This window comes from Hemitrygon akajei, unplaced genomic scaffold (assembly GCF_048418815.1).
Source record: "Hemitrygon akajei unplaced genomic scaffold, sHemAka1.3 Scf000046, whole genome shotgun sequence".
NCBI lineage: Eukaryota > Metazoa > Chordata > Chondrichthyes > Myliobatiformes > Dasyatidae > Hemitrygon > Hemitrygon akajei.
In genome coordinates this window covers 800,441-823,159 of record NW_027331932.1, presented here as the reverse complement: position 1 = coordinate 823,159, position 22,719 = coordinate 800,441, and the positions used below count along the sequence as shown (strand labels likewise).

The 22,719-nt window shown below is 48.2% G+C and overlaps 1 protein-coding gene across 3 annotated transcripts; it reads left to right on the top strand.

Moving 5' to 3' along the window:
• The first annotated feature begins 8,009 nt into the window (after positions 1–8,009).
• LOC140720756 (C-type lectin domain family 9 member A-like) lies at positions 8,010–22,078 on the top strand. Of its 3 annotated transcripts, none has more exons than XM_073035583.1 (6): positions 8,010–8,107; positions 16,462–16,578; positions 19,242–19,384; positions 19,673–19,737; positions 21,075–21,260; positions 21,895–22,078. In XM_073035583.1, the coding sequence occupies exons 1-5, from the start codon at positions 8,065–8,067 to the stop codon at positions 21,253–21,255; spliced, it is 549 nt and encodes a 182-aa protein (XP_072891684.1). In that variant the 5' UTR covers positions 8,010–8,064; the 3' UTR covers positions 21,256–21,260; positions 21,895–22,078. The 3 variants fall into 3 exon arrangements, with proteins under 3 accessions (XP_072891684.1, XP_072891683.1, XP_072891685.1); XM_073035582.1 differs by having other exon boundaries at positions 21,892–22,078; XM_073035584.1 differs by lacking the exons at positions 8,010–8,107; positions 16,462–16,578 and adding an exon at positions 18,153–18,219 and having other exon boundaries at positions 21,892–22,078.
• Positions 22,079–22,719: the final 641 nt, after the last annotated feature.

Here is a 22,719-nt window from a genome sequence, read left to right as displayed (position 1 = left end):
GTCATCCCCGGTTAAATCAGCCCAACAATTCACCTCGGGTCTCATATAATCTAAAATCTCCCTGTCTCTTCTATCTTCCACGGTCCCAATCTTCTCTTCTCTCCCCCTCTGTCACTGCTCCGTTCCTTCTCCGTCTCTCCCTACCTCCCTGCCTTCCATCTTCCAGAACAATCTACCAACTGGGACCTCGGGTTTGGACTTGTTAAATTCAACGTACATTATGCCTACAAATCCGCACAAACCAGTCAGTCAAATCTCTCTGGGTCCCTGACCAATCTGCAGAGTAGCCAACAAGTTGAAACATTAAACGCCTTATTGAGTTCCCCACACATCACGTCTACCACCCTGCTCTCATGAACCGTCCGGGTTCCTGAATCCTCATATAGAAACTGTTCCGCCCCTGAGCGCAAGAGACTGCAGAACACTGTGGACACAACTTAGCACATCTCGGAAACGAGAGACTGCAGAACACTGTGGACACAGCTGAGCACATCTCGGAAACCAGAGACTGCAGAACACTGTGGGCACAGCTGAGCACATCTCGGAAACCAGAGACTGCAGAACACTGTGGACACAGCTGAGCACATCTCGGCAACCAGAGACTGCAGAACACTGTGGACACAGCTGAGCGCATCTCGGCAACCAGAGACTGCAGAACACTGTGGACACAGCTGAGCACATCTCGGAAACCAGAGACTGCAGAACACTGTGGACACAGCTGAGCACATCTCGGAAACCAGAGACTGCAGAACACTGTGGACACAGCTGAGCACATCTCGGAAACCAGAGACTGCAGAACACTGTGGACACAGCTGAGCACATCTCGGCAACCTGAGACTACAGAACACTGTGGACACAGCTGAGCACATCTCGGAAACCAGAGACTGCAGAACACTGTGGACACAGCTGAGCACATCTCGGAAACCAGAGACTGCAGAACACTGTGGACACAGCTGAGCGCATCTCGGAAACCAGAGACTGCAAAACACTGTGGACACAGCTGAGCACATCTCGGCAACCTGAGACTGCAGAACACTGTGGACACAGCTGAGCACATCTCGGAAACCAGAGACTGCAGAACACTGTGGACACAGCTGAGCACATCTCGGAAACCAGAGACTGCAGAACACTGTGGACACAGCTGAGCACATCTCGGAAACCAGAGACTGCAGAACACTGTGGACACAGCTGAGCACATCTCGGAAACCAGAGACTGCAGAACACTGTGGACACAGCTGAGCACATCTCGGAAACCAGAGACTGCAGAACACTGTGGACACAGCTGAGCGCATCTCGGAAACCAGAGACTGCAGAACACTGTGGACACAGCTGAGCGCATCTCGGAAAACAGAGACTGCAGAACACTGTGGACACAGCTGAACACATCTCGGAAACCAGAGACTGCAGAACACTGTGTACACAGCTGAGCACATCTCGGCAACCAGAGACTGCAGAACACTGTGGACACAGCTGAGCACATCTCGGAAACCAGAGACTGCAGAACACTGTGGACACAGCTGAGCACATCTCGGAAACCAGAAACTGCAGAACACTGTGGACACAGCTGAGCACATCTCGGCAACCAGAAACTGCAGAACACTGTGGACACAGCTGGGCACATCTCGGAAACCAGAGACTGCAGAACACTGTGGACACAGCTGAGCACATCTCGGCAACCAGAGACTGCAGAACACTGTGGACACAGCTGAGCACATCTCGGAAACCAGAGACTGCAGAACACTGTGGACACAGCTGAGCACATCTCGGAAACCAGAGACTGCAGAAGACTGTGGACACAGCTGAGCACATCTCGGCAACCAGAGACTGCAGAACACTGTGGACACAGCTGAGCACATCTCGGAAACCAGAGACTGCAGAACACTGTGGACACAGCTGAGCACATCTCGGAAACCAGAGACTGCAGAACACTGTGGACACAGCTGAGCGCATCTCGGAAACCAGAGACTGCAGAACACTGTGGACACAGCTGAGCACATCTCGGCAACCAGAGACTGCAGAACACTGTGGACACAGCTGAGCGCATCTCGGCAACCAGAGACTGCAGAACACTGTGGACACAGCTGAGCACATCTCGGAAACCAGAGACTGCAGAACACTGTGGACACAGCTGAGCACATCTCGGAAACCAGAGACTGCAGAACACTGTGGACACAGCTGAGCACATCTCGGAAACCAGAGACTGAAGTACACTGTGGACACAGCTGAGCACATCTCGGAAACCAGAGACTGCAGAACACTGTGGACACAGCTGAGCACATCTCGGAATCCAGAGACTGCAGAACACTGTGGACACAGCTGAGCACATCTCGGAAACCTGAGACTGCAGAACACTGTGGACACAGCTGAGCACATCTCGGAAACCAGAGACTGCAGAACACTGTGGACACAGCTGAGCACATCTCGGAAACCAGAGACTGTAGAACACTGTGGACACAGCTGAGCACATCTCGGAAACCAGAGACTGCAGAACACTGTGGACACAGCTGAGCACATCTCGGAAACCAGAGACTGCAGAACACTGTGGACACAGCTGAGCACATCTCGGAAACCAGAGACTGCAGAACACTGTGGACACAGCTGAGCGCATCTCGGCAACCAGAGACTGCAGAACACTGTGGACAGAGCTGAGCACATCTCGGAAACCAGAGACTGCAGAACACTGTGGACACAGCTGAGCACATCTCGGAAACCAGAGACTGCAGAACACTGTGGACACAGCTGAGCACATCTCGGAAACCAGAGACTGCAGAACACTGTGGACACAGCTGAGCACATCTCGGAAACCAGAGACTGCAGAACACTGTGGACACAGCTGAGCACATCTCGGAAACCAGAGACTGCAGAACACTGTGGACACAGCTGAGCGCATCTCGGAAACCAGAGACTGCAGAACACTGTGGACACAGCTGAGCACATCTCGGCAAAATGCCTCCCCTCCAGGAACTCTGACTATACTTCCTGCTGTCATCGTGATCAAAGAACCAACCCCACTACCCGGTCATGCTGTCTTCTACACCCACCCCATGGGAAAAGATGTCTCACTAGAACATAGAAATCTACAGCACATTTATGCCCTTCGGCCCACAATGTTGTGCCGACTATGTAACTTACTCTATAAATTGCCTGGAATTTCTATGGCGCAGAGCAGTCTATTTTTCGAAGCTCAATGAGCCTATTCAAGAAGCTCTTTATTGACCCTACTGCACTCTCTTCCACCACCGTCGGCGGCCGTGCATTTCACGCACTCACCACTTTCTGTGTGAAAGTCTTACCCCGTCACCCCCTCGGCACCTATTTCCAAGCACCATAAAACTCTGTTCCGTCGTGTTAGCCATTACACCTCTGGGAAACAGCGTCTGGCTATCTACGTGATCAATGTCTCTTATGATCTTAACCTCCTCTATCAGGCCAATTATTATCCGCCGTCTCTCTGAGGAGAAAGAGCCAAGATCACTCAACCTATTCTCATAAGGTACGCTAGCCAATCCAGGCAACATCCTTGTAAATCTACTCTGTACTCTCTCTATAGTATTCCCACAGTGAACACAGTGCTCCAAGTAGGATCTAACCATAGTTTTATATAGCTGTAACTCGACTCAAGGACAGTTTCTATTCAACTGTTATCAGACTATTGAACGGTCCCGTACTGGGATATCAGGTACGCTTAACCTCACAACCGTCACCTCGTGGCCCTTCAACTTTATTGCGTGCCTCCATGCAATTTCTCTGTAACTGTGACGCTTTACTCTGTCACTTTCTGTGACTGTTGTACCGCGTTATATTCCAGCGAAGTGATCTGTATCTGTGGATGTTGCTGAGACCTGTCCTGTTGCTGATGAAAATAAATGATATGATTGAAAATGTAGATGGAGGGTTGGTAAGTCTGCACATAATGCGTAGTTGAGTGGTGTTAGGGACCGCGTAGAAGATCTGCAATGAATGCAGTAGGATATGGATCGGTTTCAGATATGGGTTGGGGAAATGGCAGATTGAGCTTAACCCGGACAAACGCACAATTTGCACTTTGGTAAGTAAAATGGTAACTGATAACACACTATTAAAGACAAGGACCAAAACAGTGTTGATTATCAGAGGGATCTTGTGGTGCAATGTCATTGCTCGTGGCCATGCGTACTGACAGGGATTTATGAAGGCATATAGGATTTTTGTCTTTATTAGGCTGCATCAGGCATATTATATGAGGATTGGGAAGCTCTTAAAAACTTGCAGAAGGAAATTAAGAAGGTCATTAAGAAGGAAACGATGAATTATGAAAGGAAGCTGGTGACTAATATCAAAGAAAATACTGAAGGATTTTTTATGTATTTAAAGGGTAAAAGAGAGTCAAGGGTAGATTTTGGACCAATAGAAAATGATGCTGGGGATATTGTAATGAGACACGCAGAGATGGCAGAGGAACTGAATGTAAATTTTGCGTCCGACTTCACAGCTGAAGAAGTCTGCAGTAGGCGGGCATTCAAGAATATTTGTGCAGTGAAAATTATTTGCTTAATGGTCTGAGGGTGGATAAATCTACTGGGCCCGATGGAATGCACCCTCGGGTTCTGAAGAAAGTAGCTGGCGAGATTGCGGAGGCAATAACAATGATCTTTCAAGAAACGATAGATTCTGGCATTGTACCAGATGACTGGAAAATTGAAGATGCTACCCAGCTATTTAGGAAGGGTGGGATGCAGCAGAGAGGAATCTATAGATGAGTTTACGGAATACCTGCAGGCTAATGATAAGGTAGGCAAAACCCAGCATGGTTTCCTGGAAGGAACATCCTGCCTGATTAAACTACTGCACTTTTTGAGGAAACTACAAGCAGGGTAGTCTAACGGGATGCAGTAGCAATGGTGAACTTGGATTTTCAGAAGGCCTTTGGCAAGGTGCCGCACATGAGGCTGCTTAGGAAGATAAGAGACCATAAAAGTATACTGGGCAGATACTAGCGTGTGTGGAGCATTGACTGAACAGTAGAAAAGTGAGACTGGGAATAAAGGGATCCTATTCTGTCTGGCTACCGGTTACCAGTGGAGTTCCACAGGTTCGGTGCTGGAGTCGCTGCTTTTTGCGATGAATGTCAATGATTTCCCACTGACACAAATACAGGTGGAGGAACGAGAAGAGTTGAGGAAACAGAGATCCGGCAGAAAATCGTAGATAGTTTAAGGGAATGGGAAACGAAGTGGTAAAATAAATACAATGTTGGAAAGTTTACGTTCATGCAGTTTGTTCGGAAGAAATAAACGGGCAGACTGTTATTTAGATCGGGGGAGAATTCAAAATGCAGAAATGCAGAGGGACTTGGCATTTAACCTCCAGGTTGAGTCAATGGCGAAGTTGGCGATTGCAATGCAGGTATTAATTTCTAGAGGCATAGAAGATAAGAGCAGGGATGTGATGATGAGGCTCTATAAGGCACTCGTGAGACCACACGGAGTATTGTTTGCAGTATTGGGGCTCCTTATTTTAGAAAATGTATACCGTCATTGGAGACGTTTCAGAGAAGTTTCACGAGAATTACTCCAGGAATGAAGGGTTACCGTATGAGGGACCTCTGGAAACTCTTGGGCTGTATTCCCAGTAATTCAGTAGAAAGAGGTGGAATCTCATAGAAACATTCCAAATGCAGAGAGGACTCAGCGGATTACATACGGCAAAGTTATTTCCCATGGTAGGGGAGTCGAGAACAAGAGGGCATGAGTCAGGATTGATGGACCTCTGTTTTGAACTGATATTAGGGAGAAATTACTTTAGTTAGAGGTTGGAAAATCTGCGGTATTTGATGCGACAAACAGCTGTGGAGGACAAGTCATTGGATGAATCTAAGGTATAGAAAGATAGGTCATATTTCCAATGTTTGACAAAACAAGGGTTGCATACAACAGTACAACCACGACCAAAATAATAAAACCTTAACCCTCTCCCTTTCCCCTCTCTCACCCATTGTCTCTCTCTCCTTCTGTCCCTCTCGCAACCTCTGCCATTTTTCTCCACTCACTCTGCCCCTCTCTCCCTCACTCTTTCGATAACGCTCTTACTCTTCTCACTGCCACTTCACTCATGACCTCGTTCCCTCTTCTCCCTCCCCACAGCTTGTCGAATTCCTCTCCTCGTTCTGCCTCCCCATTCTCTCCCATTTTCCCGTTCATCGCTTTCATCTGTCACCCTATTTCCTGTCTCCATCCGTCCCCTCATCTACTGCTCAGTGTCCACGTCTCTCTCCACTCACTTCATCCTCTTCCTCATATTTTCTACCTGACTCTCACTCCCCTCCGCAATCTCCACCTGTCCCTTGCCCTTCTATTTGCCTCTCTCACACATTCTCTTGCATTCTCTCCTAGATTATCTGGATCCCGCCTACTCACAGTTGAACCTTCTCCAAAATGAACTTCCAATCGCTAAGGAAGAAGATCCTCCTATTGCGTCTGGACCAGGAGAAATGTCAGTGACTGCACAGGCAGGTCAGAGTTCACATTGATGATGCCATTCTCAGGGGGTCACGTGATGTACGCACAACTGTACAAGTGTTAATGCATCTTCATCGACCAGTTCCTCTGGCAGTTCCTTCCCCAGACGGAGCACCGTCTGCTTAAAAAAAAATGTCACTCTGCTCCGCAGATAAATCTCCTTCAGCTATCACCACAGAACTGTGCGCTCTGATCCTCGATTCTCAAAGTCTACAGAAAAGGACTCTGCGCATGCATATTGTCTGTGCCCCACATGGCTCCATAGTGCCCTTTGTTCAACTGTAATACTGACACATCCCTTTTTCCCTACTCCCTATCAAATTGTAGATTAATGCTTATCATATTATGGTCAGTACCTCCTAATGGCTCCTTTATCTCGAGTTCCCTTATCAAATCCGGTTCATTACACTACACTAGATCCACAATTGCCTTCTCCCTGGTAGGCTCCAGTACAATCTGCTCTAAGGATCCATCTCGGAAGCACTCCACAAACTCCCTTTCTTGGGGTCCAGTGCCAGCCTGATTTTCCCAGTCTACCTGCATGTTGAAATCCCCCATTACAACGGTGGTTTTACCTTTGCGACATGCTAATATTAACTCTTGATTCAACTTGCACACTATATCCTGGCTACTATTGGGGGGCCTATAGATAACTCACATTAGGGTCTTATTGCCCTTACGATTTCTCAGTTCTATCCATACTGACTCTACATCTCCTGATTCTATGTCACCCCTCGCAATGGACTGAATTTCCTTCCTCACCAGTAGAGCCTCCCCAGCCCTTCTGCCCACCTGCGGGTCCTTTCGATTGGACGCTTGAATATTCATTTCCCAGCCCTGACCCTCTTGCAGCCATGTCTATGTTATTCCTACAACATCATACTTGCCCATTTCGAACTGAGCCTCAAGCTCATCCACTTTATTTCTTATACTTCGTGCATTCATATATAATACTTTTCATCCATCTCTCCCCTCGCTTCTCACACGGATCCCTATTGCACTTCGCCATACTCTCCGATCCCTTCCTGAGCTTTCTACCCCTTTAATTCTGTTGTCTTTCTTAAGTTTTCTGTTTCACTCTTTCTCTTTAACTGTATCCTTATATTTCGAGTTCGTACCCTCTCCTCCCCCACTTACTAGTTTAACCACAACCGTGTGGCAGTGACAAACCTGCCTGTCAGAACGCTGGTCCCCCGCCTGTTAAGGTGCAACCCGTCCCTTTCCTTCTTCTCCATCCACACTGCCTGTTGAATTCTTCTCCTCGTTCTGTCTCCCCATTCTCTCCCAGTCTCCAGCCGAGCGCCTTCATCTCTCACCCTATTTCCCCCCTCTCCATCCATTCATCTGCTGCTCCGTCTGCACGTCTTTCTCTGCTCACATCCTCATCTTCTTCAGATTTTCTCCCTGTCTCTCACTCCGTCTCACCATTCTCTACCCGTCTCGTGCCCTTGATTTGTCTCTCTCTCACATTCCCTTCCATTCTGTTCCAGATGGTCTGGACCCTACCTACTCTCAGCTGAACATTCGCCAAAATGAAATTCCCATCGCTCAGGAAGAAAATCCTCCTATGGCGCCGAGACCAGGAAAAATGCCAATGACTGCTCAGGCAGGTCAGAGTTCACGTTTTGAAGGGGTCACGTGCTAAACGTGCTATATTGTGATAATCATTCTGCATCGACCATTTCCCTGGCAGTACGTTCCATAGACGGAGCACCGTCTGCTTAAAAAATATGTCACTCTGGTCCGCAGTTAAATCTCTTTCTGCTGTCACCTCAGAACTGTGCGCTCTGTTCCCCAATTCTCCAAGTCTATAGAAAATGGCTCTGCGCATTCACCTTGTCTTTCCCCACTTGGTTTTATAAACCTCTGTAAGGTCACCCATGAATTCCAAGGTATAAAATCCTAACCTGCCCGAATTATCTCCATAACTCAGTCCCTCGATTCTCGGGAATATCCCCGTAAAGCTCCCTCTGCAAACTTTGCTGCTCAGTGGCATTTCACCTAGAGCAGGTGGACAAAACCTGAACACTATACTCCAAGGTGCGCCTACCCTACGTCGTGCACAACTGCAAAGTGACCTCTAGACTCGTTCACCGCCCTATCTAACATTGACCTAATTTTCTGGGAACCATTTTCCAGTATCCCTGGGTCCTTCTATGCTATAACACTCCACGGGGTTCATCCTCTTCACTGTGAATGTCCATCCTGGCTTGTCTTCCTGAAATACTACGTGGTTGGCTTATACAGAAAGTCAGCAGGTATGGGATCCAGTGAGGTTTGGTCAGCTGGATTCAGAATTGGCTTGCCTGCAGAAGGCAAAGCGTCGTGGTGGAGGGCGTACATTCAGATTGGAGGATTGTGACTCGTGGTGTCCCATAAGGATCTGTTTTGGTACCTCTACGTTTTGTGATTTTTATTAATGTCCTGGATGTGGGGTTAGAAGAGTGGGTTGGCAAGTTTGCAGACGACACAAAGGTTGGTGGTGTTGTAGATAGTGTTGAGGATTGTTGAAGATTGTAGAGAGACATTGGCAGGATACAGAAATGGGCTGAGAAGTGGCAGTTGGAGTTCAACCCGGAGAAGTGTGAGGTGGTACACTTTGGAAGGACAAACTCCAAGGCAGAGTACAAAGTGTATGGCAGGATACTTGGTAGTGTGGAGGAGAGAGGGAACTTGGATTACATGTCCACAGATTCCTGAAAGTTGCCTCACAGGTAGATAGGTTAGTTAAGAAAGTTTACTGAGTGTTATCTTTCATAAGTCGAGGGATAGAATTTAAGAGTCACGGGTAATGATGCAGATCTGTGAAACTGTTAGGCCACACTTGGAGTACTGTGTCCAGTTCTGGTCGCCTCACTATAGGAAGGATGTGTGTTCATTGGAAAGGGTAGGTGCCGACCCCTCAAACCCTGCCTCCCATATAACCACCCCCCACCTTAAATTCTTCCATGTACCTGTCTAGTAGTCTCCTAAACTACACGAGTGTATCTGCCTCCACCATTGACTCAGGCAGTGCATTCCACGCACCAGCCACTCTCTGAGTGAAAAACCTTCCTCTAATATCCGCCTTGAACTTCCCTCACCTTACCTTAAAGCCACGTCCTCTTGTACTGAGCAGTGGTGCCCTAAGGAAGAGGCGCTGGCTGTCCTCTCTGCCTATTCCTCTTAATATCTTGTACATCTCTATCATGTCTCCTCTCATCCTCCTTTTCTTCAAAGAGAAAAGCCCTAGCTCCCTTAATCTCTGATCATAATGCACACTCTCTAAACCAGGCAGCATCCTGGTAAATCTCCTCTGTACCCTTTCCAATGCTTCCACATCCTTCCTATACTGAGGCGACCAGAACTGGACACAGTACTCCAAGTATGGCCTAACCAGAGTTTAATAGAGCTGCGTCATTACATCGCTTCTCCTACACTCTATCCCTCGATTTATGAAAGCTAAAACCCCATAAGTTTTCTTATCTACCCTATGTACATGTGAGGCAACTTTCAGGGATCTGTGGACACGTACCCCCAGATCCCTCTGCTCCTGCACACATCCAAGTGTCCTGCCATTTACGTTGCACTCTGCCTTGGAGTTTGTCCTCCCAAAGTGTACCACCTCACAATTCTCCGGGTTGAACTCCATCTCCCACTTCTCAGTCCACTTCTGCATCCTATCAACGTCTCTCTGCAATCTTCGACAATCCTCTGCACTATCTACAACACAACCAACCTTTGTGTTGTCTGTAAACTGGCCAACCCTCCATTCCACCCCCACATCACGGTCGTTAATAAAAATCACAAAAAGTAGAGGTCCCAGAACAGATCCTTGTGGCACACCACTAGACAGAACCCTCCAATCTGAAGGCATTCCCTCGACCTCAACCCTCTGCCTTCTGCAGGCAAGACTGTTCTGAATCCACCTGGCCAAACCTCCCTGGATCCCATGCCTTCTGACTTTCTGAATAAGCCTACTGTGTGGAACCTTGCCAAATGCCTTACTAAACTCAATGTAGATCACATCCACTGCACGACCCTCATCTATATGTCTGGTCACCTCCTCACATAACTCTGTCAGGCGTGGTAGGCACGACCTGGCCTTCACAAAGCCATGCTGACTGTCCCTGATCAGACAATGATCCTCTAAATGCCCATAGATCATATCTCTGAGAATCTTTTCCAAAAGCTTTCCCGCCACAGACATAAGGTTCACTGGTCTATAATTACCTGGACTATCCCTACTAACCTTTTTAAACAAAGGAAAAACATTCGCCACCCTCCAATCCTCCGGTACCATTCCCGTGGACAACGAGGACATAAGGATCCTAGCCAGAGGTTCAGAAATCTCTTCCGTTACCTCGTGTAGGAGCCTGTGGCATATTCCGTCAGGCCACGGGGACCTATCCGTCCTAATGTATTTTAACAACTCGAACACCTCCACTTCCTTAATATCAACATGCTCCAGAACATCAGCCTCACTCATATTATCCTCACCGTCATCAAGTTCCCTCTCATTGGTGAACACCGAAGAGAAGTATTCATTGAGGACCTCGCTCACTTCCACAGCCTCCAGGCACGACTTCCCACTTTTATCTCTAATCGGTCCTACCTTCACTCCTGTCATCCTTTTGTTTTTCACATTGAAGGATTGAAGACTGCCTTGGTGTTTTCCTTTGCCCTGCTCCCCAAGGCCTTCTCATGCCCCCTTCTTGCTCTTCTCAGCCCCTTCTTAAGCTCCTTTCTTGCTACCCTATATTCCTCAATAGACCCATGTGATCCTTCCTTCCTAAACCTCATGTATGCTGCCTTCTTCCAGCTGACTAGATTTTCCACTTCACTTGTCAACCATTGTTTATCTTCCCCACCGGGACAAATTTATCCTTAACATCCTGCAAGAGATCCTTAAACATCGACCACATGTCCATAGTACATTTCCCTGCAAAAACATCATCCCAATTCACACCCGCAATTTCTATCTTTATAGCCTCATAATTTCCCCTTCCCCATTTAAATATTCTCATGTCCACTCTGATTCTATCCTTTTCCAAGATAATGCTAAAGGTCAGGGAGCGGTGATCACTGTCCCCCAGATGATCACCCACTGACAGATCTGTGTTAAGCAGGTATATTACACGCATGTTTTTATCATTGAGGACACTGGTTTCAATAGTCAGAAGTTATGTTGCAACTTCATCAAAATGACTGTTAAGGCTGCATCCGGAATATTATACCTAATTTTGTTCACCACATTGTTGAGAGGATTCGAAGGCCTTGGATAACCTCCGAAGATGTTGAACGAGAGATCCGACAGAGGTTTCTAAGATCACAAAAGTCATAGACTGAGTAGACAGACAGTTCCTTTTTCCAAAGTCGAAATTATCATACCAGAAGGAGTGCATTCGGGACAACATTGTAGGCCTGTTTCTGTACTCTGCTGGATGGTCTCTGTTCCTCAGGGTCCCTCTGTTTTGCAACACTCTCAACGGTCCCTGTACCTGTGACTCCACTTTCTAGGAACCGTGTACCTGTAGCCCTGCGTCCTTCCGTTCTTTAACATATCGCAAGTTTCCTCACTTTGACCGTGCAAGTCCTACCCTGTTGTTTGCCCTCCTGAAATACGATAGTTCCAACTAAATTGCAAGTGCTCCTGTTCAGCCGACTTCCCCGGCGAATCGAGATCCCACTGTAAGAGGTAACTGTCTTCACTGTTTAAAACGCCATCAACATTAATGTCGTCTGCAAGCTCACCTACCGTGTATTGTATAATCTGCAACAAATGGTCGATATAATTGACAAAGATCACTGGTCCCACCACCGACCACCCTTGGGCAACGCTAGTGACGGGATTCCAGTCTGAGAAATGGACTGCAACTCTAAACTTTGTCCCATATCGCTGAGCCAAATATATACCGAATCAACCATCCCTCCCTGCGTCGCACACCATCCCCAGGGCGGTATACCATCTGGGTTCTTGTTAAATTCTATGTACATTACATCCAGCACCTCGGACTGAGCAGTCCTCCTTAATGAAATCGGTCAGAGAGATCTGCTTCGGTTCCAAAACATCCTCACACCAGTCTCTCATCTGAGCCCTTGTTAATAGCCTTGTTCAAGCCTCTGTATGGTACATCTAGTGCCAGTTCCTGGTCTGTCCTCCACAGTCAAATCCGCCCGAAAAATCTACCTGGGTCTCACGTCACCTGTCATCTCCTTCCCCCTTCTCTGGTCTATTTTCCCTATCTTTCCCTCTCCCGCCCAATCTCACTGCTCCAATTCTTCTCTCTCTACATTCCTCTCTTCTATCTTCCAGAGTGATCTACCATCTGGATTTTGATACGGGACTTGTCAAGCATCCATTATGCCTATCAATCCGGACATATCAGTCAATCAAGTTCCCCTGGGGCCCATACCATTACACGGAGTAGTCTATCATGTTGAAAAAAAAGTCTTATTTTCTTCTCTGTTCACAATGTCAACTTCCCTGTTCTCATGAAACGCCCTGGTTCCTTACTGAAAATATGAACACTGCTCCGCCCATGACCGCTGGAAACTGCAGAGCGTTGTGGAAAGAGCTGAGCCCAGCTCCGAAACCAGCTTCCCCTCCATGAACTCTTTCTACACATAGCGCTGTTTCGATGTTTCGATAAAGCACCCAGCATCATCAAGGGTCCCCGGACATTCTGTCTACTGCACCCTCCCATCGGAGGGAAAATGCGAAAGCATGTATCAGGAGGCTCAAGGACAGCTTCTACACTACAGTAATCAGACTATTGAACGGACCCCTAGTACGATAAGATGTGCTCTTGACATCAAATCTTCCTCTTCGCTGCTCTTGAAATTTAAAGTCCTTCTGCACTACAATTTCACTGTAATTTTGACACTTTATTCTGCATTCTGTGATTGAGTAACCTTGTCCTACTCTAATGAAGTGACCTGTGCCTATGGATGTGGGTGGGATCTCTCCTATCTGTGATGTATATATGGATTACTTCAAATTATCTGGATAAACAGGGTTTGATTAGTAACAGTCAACATGGATTTGTGAGTGGAACTTCATGTTTGACAAATCTTAGTGAATTTTTTGAAAGGTAACTAGGAACGTTGACGACGGTGAAGCAGTGGATGTTTTCTCTATGGACTACAGTAAGTAATTGACAAGGTTCCACACGGAAGCTTAGTTAGGAAGATTCAACTGTTAGGTATTAATATTGAAGCAGTAAAATGTATTCAACGGTGGCTGGATGGGAGATGCCAGAGAGTATTGGTGGATAACTGTATGTCATGTTGGAGGCCGGTGACCTTGTGTGCCTCAGGGATCTGTATTGGGTCCAATGTTGCTTCTCATATACATTAATGATCTGGATGATGGGGTGGTAAATTGGATTAGTAAGTATGCAAACGATACTAAGATAGGTGGCGTTGTGGATAGTGAAACAGGTTTTCAAAGCTTGCAGGGAGATTTGGGCCAGTTAGAAATGTGTGCTGAAAGATAGCAGATGGAGTTTAATACTGATAGGTTTGAGGTGCTAAATTTTGATAGGTCTAATCAAAATAGCCCTGGTAAATGGTAGGGCTTTGAGGAATGCAGTAGAACAGAGTGATCTAGGAATAATGGTGCACAGTTCCCTGAAGGTGGAATCTCATGTGGATAGGGTGGTGAAGAAAGCTTTTTGTATGCTGGCCTTTATAAATCAGAGCATTGTGTATAGGATTTGGGATGTAATGTTAAAATTGTACAAGGCATTGGGGAGGACAAATTTCGAGTATTGTGCACAGTTCTGGTCTCCGAACTATAGGAAAGATGTCAACAAAATAGAGAGAGTACAGAGGAGATTTACGAGAATGTTACCTGGGTTTCAGCACCTAAGTTACAAAGAAAGTTTGAACAAGTTAGGCCTTTATTCTTTGGATCGTAGAAGGTTGAGGGGGGACTTGATAGGGGTTTTTAAAATTACCAGAGGTATAGATAGAGTTGACGTGGATAGGTTTATTTTTTCATTGAAAACAGTGGAGATTCAAACAAGAGGACATGAGTTGAGAGTTAAGGAGCAAAAGTTTTGACGGGACATTTTTACACAGAGAGTGGTAGCCGTGTGGAACGATCTTCCAGTGGAAGTGGTGGAAGCAGGTTCGATGTTGCCATTTAAAGTAAAGTGGATCGGTATATGGACAGGAAAGGAATGGAGGGATATGGGCTGAGTGAACAGGTGAGAGTAAGCTTTCGGAACGGAGTAGAAGGGCCGAGATGGCCTGTTTCCTTGCTGTAATTGTTATATGGTTATACATATATATATATATGAACGATTTGGATGAAAATGTAGATGTGTGGTTTGGTATGTTTGCGGATGATACATTGATGGGTGTTGTGTTCGTTTAGAGGACCTGCAACGAATTCCGTAGGACATGGATCGGTTTCTGATATGGGATGGAGGAATGGCAGATGGTGTTTAACCCGGACAAACGTAAAATGTTGTATCTTGGTAGGCAAAATGCTCAGATATAGCACAAGCTCATAAGAGTAACAGAGTGTATCATTCACAAATGTGAAATGTCTAAAACCAGCGTTGCCGGCCGAAGGGCCTGTCCCTGTGCTGTTCTGGCTGGTCTACGATGCCGGATGTTATAAACACACAAAGCCTTGTTAAATGTCCAGGTTCTCACAGGTCTTGTCCACAGACAGCAGAGTTCCCAGTGCGGATCCGTGGGCAACACCGCCAGTCACGGACGTCCGCCGGCCTCTGGGTTCTGTGGACAAGCCAGTACGGAAACTTAATTCCCAATTCACTGTGAATCCCAGTCATCAAAATCTTGTGAATGGATCTCCCATGAGAAAGACTTTGTCAAAGGCCCGTCTATAGTCAACTCTTTATCTCTCCATTGAACCGCGTGATCAATCCGAGATCCCTTTCCCTGTCGACAGTTTGTTCTGTCGTTAACTGTCTCCTGTCCCTTCACATTTAACGCCCCAAAGGAAAATACCTCACACTTAGCTGAGCTAAACGCCGTTTGCCATTTTCCACACAGATCTACAACTGATCCATACCCCACCGAATCTATTGGCGATATTCCGCACTGTCCACAACACCGCCAATGTTTTGTGTCGTCTGAGATTTTACATCTATCCATCGCTATTTGCATCCAGGTCAATCACACCCTTCACAAACACCGAATGGTCCGGATGCATATGTATACCATTTCCCACCATCTTTTCCCTTTTTTCTCAAAATACATTTTGTTTTATTTTTTACTGAAAAACATTTCGGAACAGACACTTCCGGCCATTCAGGCCGCGCTGCTCAACAATTCTCCGAATTATTCCGTTTTCTATTGACTGTTCAATTTACAATAACCAATTAACCAACTTACCGGTATGTCTTTGGACTGTGGGAGGAAACCAGAGCGCCCGGCGGAAATCTACTCGCTCGTGGAGAGAAATTGGAAATTCCTTGCAGGCAGCGGCGGGAATTGAACCCGGGTCGCTGGTACCATAAAGCGCTGCGCTTATCATCACGTGGCCGTACCGCCCTGATCCTTGTCAGCAGCCACAAAACAAAAATGCACAATGGAGTCCACGAAAATCCCCTCAACATTGTAATGCCCACAAGAACGTCATTTATCTCATTCGTGAAAAAGGACAAACGCGGGCGAACAATAATAGAGCAACGAAAAATAATAAACCCCTGACAATCTCTCAATAAACTCTTTTGTACCCTATCCTCTCTCGCTCCCTTTGTCTCTTCCCACTCTCTCCCATTTTTCCTTCCCTCACTCTCCCTCTCTTCCCCATTCTTTCACTGTCTCTCTCGCACATTACACTCACCCTTCACTCATAACATCGCTTCCTCTTTTTATGCAGTCATTCCCTGTCTCCGTTCCCTTCTCGTTTTCCTTCCCCCCATTCTCTCACATTTTACCCCTATCGCTCCCCTCTCACTCTCACCATCTTCTCCATCTGTTTATCTGAATCGTCTCTCCACAGGTCCGCATAAACAGGAGGCGAACGAGAACATCGGAATTACACCGTACCATAAGATCTGTCTAGTCTCTCTAATTACGTTCGTCCTCTTCGCGATCGTGGTCGGGCTCTCGATCCATGGTGAGTCGAACGGACTTCGGTTGGAATCAGACCGTAAGCTGGGAGTGTGGAATAAAACGTTAGCTAAAGCCTCAGAGTGCCTCGTCCACGCCGCTCAACCTGTCACAACTGTCCCTCACCATGACACTGAAACGTAATGTACCGTGATAGCCGCACGTACCTCACCGTGACACTGTCACGCCCCTCACCGTGAAACTGACGCTTCCCTCATCTTGACAGGGACACAGCTCCCACCGTGACACCGATTCCCACCTCACCGTGACGCCGAAAAATACTAAACTCTGAATCCGGACGGCCAATTCCCCGCGGATCCCATGTATCATCATCCTCCGGATAAGCCTCCCCTGAGGGACCCATCAAACACCCAGGGTTCCAACTTAATCGATCACATTCGGGAGACGTGACAAAATCTCTGGAATCAGAGAGACGCTTGTCTGCCCTGGGAAGTCAAGGGATTTGGACTCTCAGCGATGAGGCTCAATGTAACTGGGATTGAGAGAGGGAGGGGTGATCGTGGTGGGAGGAGAGACCGCGGCTGGTGGGTGGAAGGGGATCCCAGTGGGGGACACGGCTGAATTCACCCACACACTGAAAGAGAACATGGGAAATAGATCGAACCGGAGGATCTGCCTGTGGCGTCCCTTTACGTCCGTCATTATCGTGATTGTTGCCGGGCTCTCGACCCACGGTGGAAGTAGGTTCTAAATAAATTGTTACTGGGAAACACCACAGGGATACCGACACGACCTTCACCGTGACACTGAGACACCACTCAGTGTGACACCAACACGCTCCTCAACGTTACCCGTCCAGCTCCGAACCGTGACAAAGACTCACACGTCATTGTAACACCCCTTACCGAGACGGTATCACCCCTCATCATACCGCCGATGCACCGTTCACTGAGGCAATTATCCACACCTCACCCTGACACAGGCAAACCCTCACAGTGATAGCGACACCGAAATTCACAGAGAAACATTCATCGACGCACACCTCAGCGTGACACCGTCACACCTACCGTACCCATGACATGCCTCTCACCGTGACACAGACACACGCCACACCATGACACAGATACTCCAACAACCGTGACATCACCACGCCCCTCACACTGACATTTCCCTCGCTGTGACATCGAGATACACTTCACTGTGATCCGGCACACCTCTTGCCAGGGTACAGAAACAACTAACACAGTGACACCGGCACTCGAACATGTCCCGCACGATACTTACACATAACCCCATTGTAACATCAACAAAACAATCACCGGGACATTGACATGGCCCTCAAAGTGACACAGACACGCCCCTCAAGGTGACGCCGACGCCTCTCACTGTGGCACAAGCACATCCTTCACTGTGACACCCTTCACCGTGACACTGACACAACACTCACTGTGACCCGTTCGGTAGCGTGACGCTGACTCACGTGTCACTGTAAACGCTAAACATCCTTCACCATCTCTCTCAGTGTCACAGAATCGTCAGCCTCAGATCACCTCCGACCAGAACTACCATGAGTTAAACTCAACCCTTCAATCGAAGCTTTCTGCGCTCAACTCTAACCTGTCCGTTCTTAAACAAATGCACAGCGAACTCCGACACCATTTCTGTGAATTGTTGACCAGCAGAAGAGGTGAGGCATCTTTCACCCGCTCTTCATCACAGGGCAGGCATGGAGAGGAAGCGTCACTCTGTGCTTGATATCAGGAGTGTGTGAAGATATGGAATGTAGGGTGATTCTCTCTGTGTTTGACCCGGTGAGTGTGTGATGGGGCCGCGTGGAGGAAGTTTCACTCTATCACTGAATCCAGGAAAGTTTGATGGGAGATTGTGGAGGTGGATTCACTCTGTGTCTGACCACGGGTCTATGAAATGTAACATTACAGCTTCACTCTTTGCCTCACTCCGGGAATGTCTGATGGGACGCTATGGATCCAGCTTCACTCTGTGTCTGACAGTGGGTTTGTGTGATGGGGTACTGCCCAGAGACACACCATGTCTGACACCTGAAGTGTGTTATGGCACCGTGGAAAGAGAGTTTCACTCTGAATCCGGGAGTGTGTGACGAGACGGTGCAGCGGAGGATTCATTCTGCGTCTGAATCCGGGAGAGTGTGATGGGATCGTGGAGAGACAGCTTCAGTTTGTATCTGATTCGGGACGTGAGTGATGGGACGTTGTGGAGGGAGCTTCACTCTGTGTCTGACCCCGGGAGAGTGTCTGACCCCGGGAGTGTGTGACGGGACGGAGTGGAGGGAGATTCACTCTGTGCCTGACCCTGGGAGTCTGTGATGGGACAGTGTGCAAGGAGTAACACACAGAAACTGTCTCCGGAAGAGTGTAACCGGACGGTGTGCAAGAAACCTCACTCCACGTCTGACCTCGGGCGTTTATAAAAGGCAGTGTGCACGGAGCTTCACTCCACGTCTGACCCCGGGCGTTTATAAAAGACAGTGTGCACGGAGCTTCACTCCACGCCTGACGCCTGGAGTGTGTGATGGTCCGTGGAGAGGGAGATTCAGTCTACATCTGACCGTGTTAGTGTGTGATCGGACGCAGGGATCGTAAATCTGTGTGTCACCCCGGGTGTGTGTGATTGGGAAGTGTGAAGGGAGATTCACTCTTTGTGTCACTGTTCCTTGTCCCTGATTTTCAGAGCAAATGTGTTCCAAGAACTGGGTCACAAATAAAGACCGGAGTTATTACGTATCCACGTTTGAAACATCTTTCGAAAAAGCGATTCAAGAATGTTCAAATCGTCATTCAAGGCTGCTGGAAATCAATTCAAGCGATGAAGCGGTATGTGTCACAGTACGAGAAGCTCCCACAGTAACACAGGAATCATTACACACTCGAGGGGTCCGACACAGAGTGAATCTCCCTCCCCACCGCCCCAACACACACTCCCGGGATCAGACACAGAGTGTATCTCCCTCCCCACCGTCCCATCTCACACTCCCCGAGTCAGACACAAAGTGAATCTCCCTCCACACCGTACCATCACAGATTCCGGTTATAATCAATAGAGAGAAGGTACGTAGATCGTTTTCATTTCTTGGCATTAATCAAGTAAATTTACCTTCCCAGCTCTTTGTATCCCACAATCTTCTGGACATCAACTCTGGATTCTGGATTGAAAAATGCGAAAACGGGTGAGGTTATCACTAATCTGTGGGGTGAAAATTGGTTATTGACGTAGCCCTGACGGGAGAAAATGGGATTAGTTTACGGACTGAAGTAGTTTTGTCGTAAAAGGGAGGGGCATTGAGATTTGTTTGTAGACTGTACGTTGGTAGGGGTTAGCGTGGTACAATGGGAACATTTTGGGGCCGACCTGTGTCTGTCGGGGAAGGACACTGCAGTGGGAATATTTCGGAAACTGCCAGGAGGCAGTGGGGAGTGATCAGTGACAGATATTATTTTGGCCCTGACGCATGTGAGTGAGGACAGCGCGGTGCAGTGGGATCATTTTGGAGATAGTTGCTGGGCTGTGAGGAGAGGGAGCAACAGTGGGAATAGTTTGGTGAACGACACGGATCTGAGGGGTGAGAGTAGGACAACTGGAGTAGTTTGGAGACCGATGCAGGGCGGTGGCACACAGTGGGATTAACGGAATTAGTTTGCGAACTGAGGCAACGATGTGGGGGAGAGGGTGCCAGTGGTATAAGTCTGGAGGCGTACCAGAGGCGATGGGGAGAGCGCGGTGTAGTGGGATATGTCGGGAGACGGACACGAAGGTCTGGGTAGAGGAAGGGGCAACGAGATGAACCTGGAACCACACAGGGCTGAGGAAAGATTGTGGAACAGTGGGATTCATTTCGGGACAGCCATAGGTCTGTGGGGAAACGATGGGACCGTGGGGTTTGTTCGGGGACTGAAACAGATCAGGGGTGGGAGGGTGGGCCTGTTCGATTCGTAGGGGGACTGAAAGGGGATTGTGGTGAGAAAGCGGTTTGGTGGGATTTGTTTGGGGGCTACGGGGCTGTGGGGAAACATCGGGTCAGTACAATTAGTTAGGGAACTGGCGCAGGATTGTGGGGAGACATTGGGACCGTGGTATTTTTCTGGGTACCGGCCCGGGGCCGTGGGGACAGAGTGGTTGAGTGGGATGAGTTTGGGGACTGAAAGGGGACTGTGGTGAGAAAGCGGTTCGGTGGGATTAGTTTGGGGGATACGGGGCTGTGCGGAAACATCGGGTCAGTACGATTAGTTAGGGAACTGACTCAGGATTGTGGGGAGACATTTGGTCAGTACAATTAGTTAGGGAACTGACTCAGGATCGTGGGGAGACACTGGGACCGTGGTATTTTTCTGGGTACCGGTACGGAGCTCTGGAGAGAGAGTGGTTGAGTGGGATGATTTTGGGGGCTCACACAGGCAATTTGGAGAGATCGAAATAATGGGATTAGCTTGGGGGCGGTCTCCGCTCGGGTTCTCTACTGCAGCTGTATTTTTTTCTCTGATGGAATTGTTTAACCTTCCTGGATAGGAATGTGGGCCACAGTCTCCTGTACAAGGGGTCCTCTGAATCGCCCGTCTGCAGTCAGTGCGTAAGGAGTAACCCTTGTGATGGTAATTGGAGTTTCATCTGCGAGAGGTCGGCAGCTTTGTTCCCGGATGTTCCTGAAAAGATCCAGGATCTCTGTCAACAGCCAGTGGAGAAGACATGAATCAAGTGACTACCCCCATTTTCTCCTTCTCTCCCCTTCACTCTCACTCCTAAATCCTGTCAAATTCCCTCCCCACCCTCTCTGCCCCTCCCTCCTACTCCATCTCCTCCTCTTGTCGCCATCATATTCTCCGCACCAGACACCGACAAACCCCTCTCGCCGTCTATCCCCTTCGTTCTCGCCATTCCCTCCGTCCCGCTCTTCCCCGCTCCCTCTACCCCTCAGCTCCCCTTATTCCCTGGAACTTTCTCCGCCCGCACTTTCTCTGCTCCCTCTGCACTCCTCTTTCACCTCTCTCCCCTTCCCTCCTCAGGAACTCTCTACCTCCCCGTTTAATCTAAAGCCGCGGTCTCCCTGATCTCTCTCTCTCTCTCTCTTTCTGTTTTCCACTCACCCTCACCTCAATCCTGTGCCGTCTGGTTCTCGATAACCCAACCCTGGGTGAAAGTCTGTGCACATTCCCTCTGTCTGTGCCCCTCTCAGGTTTATTGAACTCTATATGTTTATAACTACGCTCCATGGAATAAAGTCCCAACCTTCCCTCCCTCCCACAATAACTCAGTCCTCCGAGTTCCGGCAATATCCCCGTAGAACTCCCTGTGCAATATATCCAGTTCACTTGCATTTTTCCTAAAGCAGGGCGGCCTCACCGACGTCTTGTACCACGGCAACGTGACCTCCCGACTCCTGTACTCAGTGTGACTGGTGAAGACCAGCGTGCCAAGTGTCCTGTCCACCCGATCGGATGTTTGCCATAGGAATCGCTATTTCAATTATTATCTGAAACTTATATAACCTGGAATTTGTTGTTTTGCAGCATCGATCCGGCGCAAAGATGTAGAATCAATGTAAATTGCAAAAAAAATAAATAAAATAAAAACCTGAAAAATTTGGAGATGGTGCACATCCATTGGAAAACGTGGTGCTGGAGGGGAAGGAGGTGTTTCCGAAGCGTTGAGTGTTAAGGCTTCTCTACCTCCTGCCCGATGGTGGTATTGAGCAGAGTGCTTGTCCCAGGGTGAGGGGCCTCGCTGATGGATGCCCCCTTCTCGAGGCATCGCATCTTGAAGATGTCCTCGATGATGGGGAAGGTGGTGCCTTTGACGATGGTTGAGTCTCCATACCTCTGCACCCTCCGGTGACTCTGTCCCTTGCGAGGTTTATGCAACTCTGTAAATTTAAACTACTGTCGACGGAATAAAGTCTCAACCTTCCCTCCCTCCCACCATAACTCACTCCTCTGGGTTTCGGCCATATCCCCGCAGCCTCCACACCAGACGGCGATGCTACAAGTCAGAATGCTCCCAACGTCCATCTGTAAACATTTCCTGGTATTCAGTAAAAGGCAAAATCTTCTCAATCTCCTGACGTTGCAGCACCTTCTGTAATGAGAGAGCTATGGGTGACGGTGAAGGGAAGTGCAGATTATGGTCTGGAATACACTCAGACTCAGAGTCGAAATGA